This window comes from Coffea eugenioides, chromosome 9 (assembly GCF_003713205.1).
Source record: "Coffea eugenioides isolate CCC68of chromosome 9, Ceug_1.0, whole genome shotgun sequence".
NCBI classification, from domain to species: Eukaryota; Viridiplantae; Streptophyta; class Magnoliopsida; order Gentianales; family Rubiaceae; genus Coffea; species Coffea eugenioides.
This window is the reverse complement of record NC_040043.1, coordinates 39,248,022-39,259,146: the sequence shown is the minus strand read 5'-3', so window position 1 is coordinate 39,259,146 and position 11,125 is coordinate 39,248,022. Positions and strand designations below refer to the sequence as shown.

At 31.4% G+C, this 11,125-nt stretch overlaps 1 protein-coding gene across 1 annotated transcript; it reads right to left on the bottom strand.

Moving 5' to 3' along the window:
- Positions 1-1,340: 1,340 nt before the first annotated feature.
- LOC113782543 (protein SRG1-like) lies at positions 1,341-3,645 on the bottom strand. Its single transcript, XM_027328429.1, has 4 exons — positions 3,409-3,645; positions 2,841-3,088; positions 2,419-2,743; positions 1,341-1,822 (listed from the first exon to the last, which is right to left on the bottom strand). The coding sequence occupies exons 1-4, from the start codon at positions 3,643-3,645 to the stop codon at positions 1,556-1,558; spliced, it is 1,077 nt and encodes a 358-aa protein (XP_027184230.1). The 3' UTR covers positions 1,341-1,555.
- Positions 3,646-11,125: the final 7,480 nt, after the last annotated feature.

The window sequence follows — 11,125 nt, the reverse complement described above, 5'->3', positions numbered from 1 at the left end:
GGTATGGTTGCCCAGATTTCTTTTCTGAATTTGTGAAAAGAACTCTGATAGCAGATTTTAGTTCTCCGAGTAGCTCTCCGAGTAGCTGAGCAGGGGAAAGAGCTCGAGCTCACAAAATTTTGTTTCCCCGGGACAGTTTAAAGTCATAGAAATGCAAGCTCTCCCAAATTTAAGCTTATTGAGTTCGCATTCCCAGAATGCAAGCTCACTGACCTCGCATTCGCGGAATGCGAAGACCCCATTTGCAGAATAGTCTCCAAAAAACGCCCCAGTTGTAGAATTCCTTTTTTTTTCATCATAAACTAAGAATTCACCCCACAACTGCCACCAGAATGAATGCGCTGAGGTAGGGTCACATATTGGTCCGTTATTCTCCTCTCCTGCATTTTCTCTGTCTTTTAAGGTCACATGTTCCTTTGGTCATTTCAAGCCATTTTCAAATTGTGTCTAATATTTTGCTTCCATTTTACTTGATCCGAAGTGATCACAAGATACCAAAACCTACAAAAGTAACATGTTTTGCGCATTAAAGCATTCAAATGTAGGTTTTGATAATCAAATGTGACTTGAGGAAATAATTGTTTAAAAGAGCAGATTTCATGCTTAAAACTTTAAAAACACACCAAAAACTAAGAAAGAAAACACACTAGAAATATGCAAAATAAGCACTTATTAAGGAGTACTCTAGGATTCCGTTTTCCAATTTCTCTAAGGTTGAATAGTCCTTGTTGAGTTTGCAGAAATGCCATAAATTATTCTGGTGGAAGACGAAGAGTTTGGTGACAATAAATTATTCTGGTGACAACAAATTGAGTTTGGCGACAATTTGAGGGAATGAATCAGAAATGCCATAAATTATTCTGGTGGAAGACGAAGAGGTGGAAGTTGAGTTTGCAGTGCTCAAGGGAAGCAAGATTAAGTTGTAATCTTGGGGTTTTGGTAGACATGTCACTTCATACTTTTCCCCCATCCCATGCAAGCCCAAATGTACCATGAACTGGCAGAATAATCAAGCGGATCCACCACAAATTTTTGAGCTAGTCCTTGTCTGCTTTCGAGGTTGAAAGTGATATCTAAATGTGTTGGCGAGTAGTATGTGGTCCAATTAGAACCGAAAGAACAAAAAGGCAAAAGGGGTTGCACTAGAAAATTGAGCGCCCCATCATGTACTTCTGGAGACCTCGATTACCAAAAATTTGAGATAGAAAAAAAAATGCATTCCAAGCATTACAAACCACCCCATACTATCTAATGCATGCATAGCTCTGCCAAGATATTTGAAATTTCTAGCAATTAGGCATCAACTTTTGTAATTAAAAAAAAAACTCATAAAACAACAATTAAGCAATACAAGGAGACATAACTCTTCATCGCCAGTAGCAGACAGTAGGATAAGAACATGTATCCTACAACAGTAGCGGATAGTAGGGTAAGGACCTACTCATTTAATGTTGAGAATTACACGCCACACAAAGAAGCACAAATTTGTACACATCAACTTCAACTCCAAATTCAAGTGCAGAATGTATGCTATTTTTTCTTGAGAATAAAAACTTTATTCAGTATTTGGTTGCTCCCCTTTAATCCTCATTTGATCTATGATCGTCTTGCTTTGAAGCTTGCGAGAGAAGAAATTTTGGACATACTGTTCCATTGGCATTCTTTTGTACTGAGGTGGATTTTTTTCGTTTATCAAGGAAGTTGCTGGTCCAATTTCCACTTCCAACTTGGGATTGAAAAACATTCCTATTGAGATTCTTTCCTTCACTGAGTTTACAGTTGCCCTATGCACAATGCTTTTGTAGATTCCATTGCTGAAGATCTGCAGATTCGCACAGCAATCAACTTAAAGGAAGAAGAGTAAAAAAGGTATCTAATTTGTACATACAAACACATATTCATAACTAAATTCGTCGGAATTAATTATTTGAATCAATCAAACGGCCTTACATCTTTGTTGTTCTTAAAGAAAATAGTGCACAAATTCAAAGTTTTAGAACTTTATGTGAGATCCTTATTTTGTTGAAAAGTTAAGACATGATAGTTTTCCTTAGTTTGGCATTTCATATTCTATCTTTCTTTTTTATTCTTTTAGTCATTTGACTCTATCTCAAATGGGATTAGGGGTCTTAGCAGTTGAGTTTTGTCTAATTCAAAAAATTAGTAGAATTTTTACTATTTCTAATATAAATTTATATAATTTGTATATAAATTTGAATTTGTTAACTCATACAACTAAGTTAGCGATTACATAAAAACTATATGGTTTTGTATCAAATATATCAGTTTGAAAAAGACAAAACTCAACATGTGGGGCCACTTGATCCATCTCCATTGATAAATTTATCCATGTAAAGTCAGATATATGCATATTTTAGTTGCATTATACAACAAATAAGCTAGAGAGAAGGTATGAACCTCCATAGCATCTCCTATATGAAGCACAAAGGCATTTGGGAGGATGTTCACAGGAATCCAGACTCCATTCTTTTTCACTTGTAAGCCTTCCACCCCATTGACTTGAAGAAGAATGCTGAGTCCACTAGCATCTGAGTGAGGCCTAAGTCCCACAACCAGCTCTGGTTGGGGACATGGAGGATAGTAATTCATCCTAACTAATTGCAGCCCATCTTCAAACATGTCTTCCATTTCTCTCTTATCTATTTCCAGAGCTTGCCCAATGAGTTTAAACAAAACCATGGCAAGCTTTTGGGTTTCTTTAAAGTAAGCCTCCACGGCTTCTCTGTAAAAGAAAAAAGGAAAGAGAAAGTCCAACATACTTATACATTTAGTTGCATACAAAAAACTATAGTTTTGAGAGGGAGAAGAGAGAAGAGGACCTAAGGGATGAAGGGAGCTCTGGTAGGAGATGGGGATTTCTCTTATGGATGGGGTTGACTACCATAAGAAACCTATCACCCCAATCAATTTTTTGATCTGTTAAGTTAGCAATTGTTTGGCCATAACCTTCAACATCACCAGGCCTCAGCTTGTACCTCATCTTCTCTTCTAAAGGTAGCTTGTAAAATTCTTCAATTTCGTATTTCAATTTCTCCACCACTGAAGAGCTAACTCCATGGTTCACCACCTGAGGTAGAGTAGTTGAACAAAAACATTCAGTTTTGCTAAAATCTTATATTCAACTTTACAAAGATCATAGTTCTTTTATGAGGTTTGAAGGTTGGCATTTGACAGAAAATAAATAAATAACTAAATAAGTGAATAATAGACAAAAGTAAAACAAAAAAAAAGAATATTTCATTACATGTGGAACTAATTTAACCCTGTTAAACAAATAACATTTAGTATGTCAAAAAGACCATATATTAAAATGAAGAAATATATTTCTGGAAACTTCAGTCCCAAAAGGGCTAGTAAAGAATTTTTGGGATATATATTAGTAGAAACCTGAAATACACCCCATTCTTTGCAAGATGAATGCAGCTTTTGTAGTTCAAAATCCTTGGCTTGGCCAAGAGTCATACTTTCCATGTCAACGATGGGAATAGCTGGCATTAGATGGCTTGGAGAAGAACATGGCGATTCTTGATCCAACTGAATGTAATGAGGTGGGACGGCAAGCAGAGGCTCTTTGCTAAGCTCCTGCAGGCTTATTGTATTATTCTCATGATCTAATGAGGACATGACTAGCTAATCTCTATGTTTTCTCAGGTGCAATTGTATTGAGCTGTGTTGATGGATATTTATAGCCCTAAACCATCAAGGATCACTACCTTGATTATTTCAACAGCAACAGCAAGAATAATGATTTATAAAAATAAATAAATAACCAAATAAAAAATATGAATTATTATTGAAGAATTGAAATTCTTCAAGGATGATCACTTGCATGATATTTACAAATCTTCAAGTGATATGTTTAATTGATTAGTGACACGTGGTGTAGACAAATATATTTAAAATGTAGAGAAGCAATTGTATATGTTACGTGTGACTTATATTTACCTAGTTGAATATTATGAGCTGTGGTTGTTTATTTTTGCAAATTTGCACTGACTATAGGATGAGTAACAATTACTTGAGTCACAAGTACTTCATATTACTCAAAATATACACTAGCATGTTCCAATAAAATTTTGATTTCTAGTCAATGATTAAGTTTGTAGCAAGTAATTGCATTTTTATGTTTCGATACCCATACACAAATGAGCAAATAGTTGAAATTGAAGCTTAGGTACTAATACCTCACAAATATATGCCCTCGGGAAAACTGTTCAATCCCACTACCTAAAGGGGATATGTATACATGGAAAAACGGTTTCTCTTATCTATCATATCAATTAAAACGTAGAAAATGATGCTACTCAACGGTATTCGATTTAATGCCGATTAATGAGATTTTAGGATATCTTTTATGTGTTCAACCAACTTCCAAACTATAGTAACAATAAATGAAAAGCAGAAAAGATTCTTAAGTTCTTTATGTATTTATTTTGCGTTTGACCATTTTATATCAACTCTTTCATTGTCTCTTTCGCTTCATCTTTTACATTTAATTGCTTCTTTTGAGGGATGGGGTCCATATATTTTGAGACAAACTTAAAAAGAATATTAACCTCAATAGTTGAAATTTTGTTGGCAACATAGAGTGAGGGAATAGAGGGAAAGAGAAATGAAATGATGAGATGGAAAACCAACCATATATTGTTTTAGAAGCAATGAAATGATGAAGATTCTTATGGAGGCGGCAAGATTTGAGCAATTATTCCTTTTTTTTTTTGTCCTTGAAAAGCTGTATGTTTTTAAATATTTCTCAAAATTGATGTTAGGAGTTAGGTCCATCAATGAGTTTGGGACACTAACTAGAACAATTTTGCTTGACTAATCTTATTATCAATTGATTTGACCACGGCGTGTGCGTAAATTAATAATAGGAAGGTAAGGGTGATTGACTAATGAAAGTATGCAGATAGCTATTTTCAAATAAACATGCTTGTTACAGAGCAGTTATGGATCTCATAACAAAATTAATTCATATGAATTTCTTGGACCATCCATGTGTCTTGACCTCACTTAAATATTTATTTTGTAACTAGCTATTTTGTTATTCTATTTTCTACTAAAACTTGCCTCACAATAATTTACTCTTTTAGTCAGTTCTAAAACCATTCGTTTGAATTCTCTCCTTCATATTTTTCTCCCTTAAATTGAATTGCCATTATTATATAGTCCAGAATGTGCTTTATATTACTATTTCAACAATATATATTTCACTAGCATAATTGCGTGGATTGACCTCCACCATGTCCTGCAAGCTCTAGCCTTTGACTTGAACGGGTCGTTTGGTAAAGTGACAGCTGACCTAATATATATATATATATATATATGTGTGTGTGTAAAAGTTGTTATTTCAATAAAATGGCTTCTCTTTCCGACTTGGCATCACTAATTAGAGAGAATTAACGGATCATGAGTCACTTGAGTTTTACTCATATTGAATACTACTTTTTTTTTTTGAAAATGTCTTTTTTATTTTATTAATGGAAGAGATATACAATATATTCCTTTTACAGACGTCTAATTTTCTGAACTGAAGACAAACCTAACTTGTCTAGACGAATTGCCCCACGAGCTTCCCTTGGGAACATACTAAAGCTGTCATAAACCTTGACTTGTTGGTGTGGATGAGATGTACCGACATTAGATAAAGCATCAGCAACTGTGTTAGCCTCTCGGTAGCAGTGTGATAAATGAACAGGATCTTCCAAGAGCTTCCAAATCTGCCTGACCTCCCTTCGAATTTCCCACGGACATTGAATACTACTTGGATTATATTATATGTCTAAAAATTATCTATAGTTTTAAAATAACTTTCAAAAACAACTAAGCTTATTTTTATGATATTTGCTTTCTATCAAATTATTACATAGAATTGTGGTAAAATCTCCTTTAAATCACAATTATTAAAATCTTACTTATCCTATAAATTACTTCCTTTCATTATCATATGGTTGATTAGTATTTCAAATTGCTCATCATCTCTTCCCTTATTGCCCTTATCTTATAAAACTCAATTTAAAATTTCATCTCTATAAACTAAATTTTTTTTTATTGTTTCATTTAAATATACTTAACAACAGGCCTGTTCAGTTGAAATTTTATCTCAATGAGAAGGTGTCAGCTTTCCTTCTTTGTGTTCACTTACTGAAATTTGTGTATGTTAATTCTAGAATTTGTACATGTATATATCATTGGTGAATTGATATTTTGTAACTATTACAGTTTTGATTAAATAGCTACCATGATTTACTTTAGTATCTATTTGGTCAATTTATTTGTTATAACTCCAATATTTTGTGAAAATTTGATAATATTGTTATATATTATTTTAATGCATCCAATTTTTTCCTTATTTTAGGATAAATGTGGGGGAACATAAAGAAGTAAGCTTGAAGGAGGTTGAATTAGATTAAAAGTTTCTATTGCATTTGATAACTTTGTTTGTTTCAACATTTTGTGGTGTTCTGCAGGAAAATTTTAATTTTGTCAGTGATAATGTACTTTTGTAGTTTAAGTTCATGTTCATGGGAGGAAACTAAATAAATTGTCTCATATTATTCTATGATGTGAAAATTTATTCTTTGATTTTTCTCTTATGTCCTTTCAATTTGCAGGAGTAGGAGTGGTTTTATCGAGATCCAAAATTGCAGAGGACATAAAATTCTAAGATCACGAAGAGAAGGGTGGTTTTATTGGGATCATGAATTGCAAAGACCACAAAATTCTAAGATCGTGAAGTTCATCTATCTTTGGTAGAGGACATACAGTTTTAGGGATTCAAATATGTGACCTTGCGGTCTACCAAAATTGTAATTTAGGATAGATCTCATCTAATATCATTTAGGACTTTGTTTAGCATTTTTAAGATCATATGAACACTAATTTTTGTTCTTAGGCTTCCTCGTTCTTCTAACAATATCATTTTTATTCATAAGAATTAACTTAGTGCAAAAAAGAAAATTAATTGCTACACTAATAGATTTACCAATATTGTTGGAATTGAATATTTGTTGATTAAGAAAAATGGATTGCTGGATCTTTTCTACATTTAGAAAAATATTTATATATATAAAAAATATTTCTACCAAGTTTTTGATATGAGATACATTATTTGATATATATTATCATATTATAGTGAAAATATGTAAAGAAATTTTAAAAATTAGTAAATAATTGAACATTTAGAAAACATTAATTTTTTAAATTTAATATGAATAAACATGTAGGATCGCTGTTAATTTTTGTATTTAAATTATTCATATTTGTATAAATTCACAATGAATTAAAAAAGGGCCGTGTTAAGGTATGGGCAAAATTCTAGTTCATTTTGAAGACCAGAAATGGTAGGGCTGCGTTATAACTACACAGGCAAAATTCTAGTTCATGTTGAAGACCAGAAAAGACAGGGCTGCGTTATAACAACATTTTTATATTTGCACTTGTAAATTTCAGCTATTTGATATGTGAATTACGCAAATATTTGGGCATCATGTATAAACAAAAGTTGCCAGCCCGTCAGAGGGGTATTTATGATATACAAGATATAATCACAAGAGAGAATTGCCATTTTCGTCCCAAATCTATTATCTATGCGCATGAAGAGTCCCCAAAGTTTTGATCTTTTGTAAATGTGGTCCGATGTTTTGAATTATGCATGAGTTTAGGACAACGGATGAAAAAACGGGATAGTTAACAATACAAAACAGATTGGCGTTAGTCGAAGCCATCAGGCAATATTCTTTGTTCTAAACTTCTGGAATTTGAGTCAATCTTGTCCCTTAAATTTCAAATAATAGTATTACATGTTTTAATATGAAGTGAGATGTGAATTAGATCAAAACTGTTTTATTCTTCAAACACATGAAAATGCTAACTACATTTCCATTTCTTCTAGTTTTATTCGTATTTTTTATTTCTTCGATGAACAATATATCTTTATTTATTTTTCTTAAATTTAGTTTTCATATTTTATATATTTGTCTTCTTCAAATAAAAAATAAAAGCTAGTAAAAAGGACATTAGTATGAAAAAAGTTTTCATATTTCTTTGAATAAAATTCTTTTATTCTTTTTCTCATTTTTGTTGTTTTGTTCTTTACATAAGAAACAAAGAAACTACAAACAAATTGCATCAATTTTTTATTTCTATCTTGAGCAAGTTATATTCATTTCTTTCTCTTCTTCTAGTTCTTTTTTATTCTTGTTAAGAAAAATGCTAGACAAAAATTTGTGCAAAAAAAGAAGTTTTTATATTTATTACGTGAACATAATTTCTTGTTTTTTTCCTTAAATTTAATTTAATTTTTATTTCTTTATATTCTTCAAATAAAAAATAAAAACACTAAAAAATTTTGCAAAAGGGAGTTTCTAATTCTAGCACAAGCAAAATTTCTTTAGTTTTTCTCAAATTTCTTTTTCTTCTTCAAAAAAAATAAGAAAAATAAATTTAACCACCTTTTCTAAGTTTTTTATTTTTATAACTTCTAGCACATATACGAAGGAATTTCATTCTAATTTACATCTAGTTTAATCTTAAAACATTTAATGACACTATTTAAAAAGCTAAGGGGCCATATTTATCAAAAGTTCAAATACTACGGACCAAAAATTGCGAAGCCAAACTTTTTACCATGCCCAATTTGATTTGGACTATTAGTTATCCCAAATTTCTGTAATTTTTTTTAAAATTCATGTAAAATTCAAAATATTGGGTCTACATTTGAAAATACCAAAACTTTGGAGACTCTGTACACCAGAATAAACTTTGCACATGCCAATTATTTAAAAACAAATTTACCTGTGTTTCCCAAAATAAACTTTGTATCATAATCCATTTTATTAATAGTTACAACTAATCTCATAGCTGTTTCCCATTTATCTATAGCTTCTTAAGTGTTAGAGACACAGTTTAAATCTAGATATATACCAAAAGATTGTATAGCTTTGGGTCTATCTTTTCTAGTGGAGTAAATCCTTTGGAATCTTTATTTTTCCCTAAAGAATGGACTGCAGCATATCCTTTAGTAGTCCATTAAAGATATTGTTAATATATCTAGGAGTGTTTAATATATCTGAATTATAGGCTTGTATAAAATTTTCTACTTTATAAATCTTTTGGTATTTTCATAGTTGCAATTGCCCTAAATATAGCTGGTTCATTTTTATTTTCATATATCTGTTTAGCCTCTACTTTTTAATATCAGGTTCTCTAATCATTTTTTCTTCTAATCTATTAATCCTGATTTTTATTTTAAAATTTTCCATTTTATTCCAAAGTATTTTATCGTCTTCTAAATTTCTACCAAGTCATTTTTAATCCTTAATGCTTCAGCAACAATATCCTAGTAATTAAGATTATCCATTTAAATGATAATTTCTATACTGAATTGTAAGCTCAGTAGGTAAATCTATTTGTCTATATTGAACATATTTATATATCATTTCTTTGTCATCCTTTTGTCTTTTTAAGCATCCAATGGTGTCTCCATGATAGCCTGAAAAAAGATTATTTATATATCCTTTGTTTTACTTCATCATCTATTTGAAATATTTCTGTATGTAATCAGGAATAATATTCACAATTATTCATTTTCTTAATCAATGTCTGTTATTTTAGAGTAGATTTTTTTTTCAAAATCACTTAAAATTCTTAAATATCTACATACATACGCGACCAATTTTTAGAATTTTTGAACTTACAATAAAGATACTTATTACCTTAATTACCACATCCAGAAACAAATCTGAAATAGTTTTTTCTCTTGTGGTGTGTGGTTCGTCGTTTGAATCAAACTTATCCTTTAATATATCAAAATCGGAGTGGTTGAGGTTTTATTCTCTTTCTTGTCCGTGTTGCGTTTTGGTCCATGAGTTTTGCGCACTTTGGTAGCTGTCTGCTTCAAACACTTACAACGAGTGGGCTATCGTATCAAAAACGACTTTCATAACCTTCGGAGAAGATATGTGGCTAATTTGTGGATATCTAAGGAACGCAACCAAATGGCACCTTTCGATTTGTAATGTGTCATGCAACACGCATGATTTCATTTCTCACATTTTAGCAATTTAATGAAACACGTTTTTAACGATATTGTTGAAAAATTCTACAAGTCGGTCAATTATTGGCACCTTTTGCATGCATTAGTGGATTGCTACATTTGAGAGGAAACTTTTTCATGTTTTGCAGATTTTTTTTTTTTTCCACATCCGCACTTTTATTTGATCTCAAATTAATACATCATATTTTAAAAGTATTATCGTAAAATTTTCCCAAAAACTCTTTAGAAAATGCAATCTGAGTAACCTCAAAGAGTTAGGTGATAGAGGACTAAGTTGAAAATTAAGAAAGGTTTCAAATAGATTCCGCTTTTGTTTTATTTTTCTAATAAAATCTCTTCTAAGATTTGTTAGTGAGAGTTCTCTGTGTTTTCTAGGGGTTCTCGGTGAAATTTTTGTATAGTTTATAATTAAGAAAGGTTCCAAAATGGCAATTTTCCCTCACTCACACACGGCTTTTACCTTTTGAGTAACATAACTATGAAGAATTTTTCAAGTGTTGGGAATTCAGGGATCATAAAATAGTAGTGTTTCCTCCAAAAAAAGGGGAACATAAACTAGTGCAAGAAATTAGACAATTTCTTCATGTTTTAAAATGCTACTTGCCGTCAGAATATGTGGATACATTTTATTTACAACTAATTTAACTTTAATAAACAAATCGAAGTTGTTGATTAATTGAAACAATTTGTAATATAGATAGAAGCTTTCTTACGTATTTTTCTTCAAGTCAAGCCACGACCGGACGGAAGCTTCTTACAATTACGACTTCACAACTAGATCAATTAGTGGTCCAAGTCTTCAACTGTGTCTCTCTTGACCAAGTCATGCAAGATTGATTCATCAGCATACAATTCAACTCAACAACGTGAAGACTGAGGAAACTAATGGACTTTGACATTATATAAAAGAACAAGCACGTTTTTTTAATAAAATAAATAAAAAAGAGCACGTTTCTAAATGAGAAACTACCTAAGCTGTATCCCTAAAGTCAACTAGGAAATTAATAATTCGTCATTAGTGATGAAAGTGAAGGCAAATAGCTATGA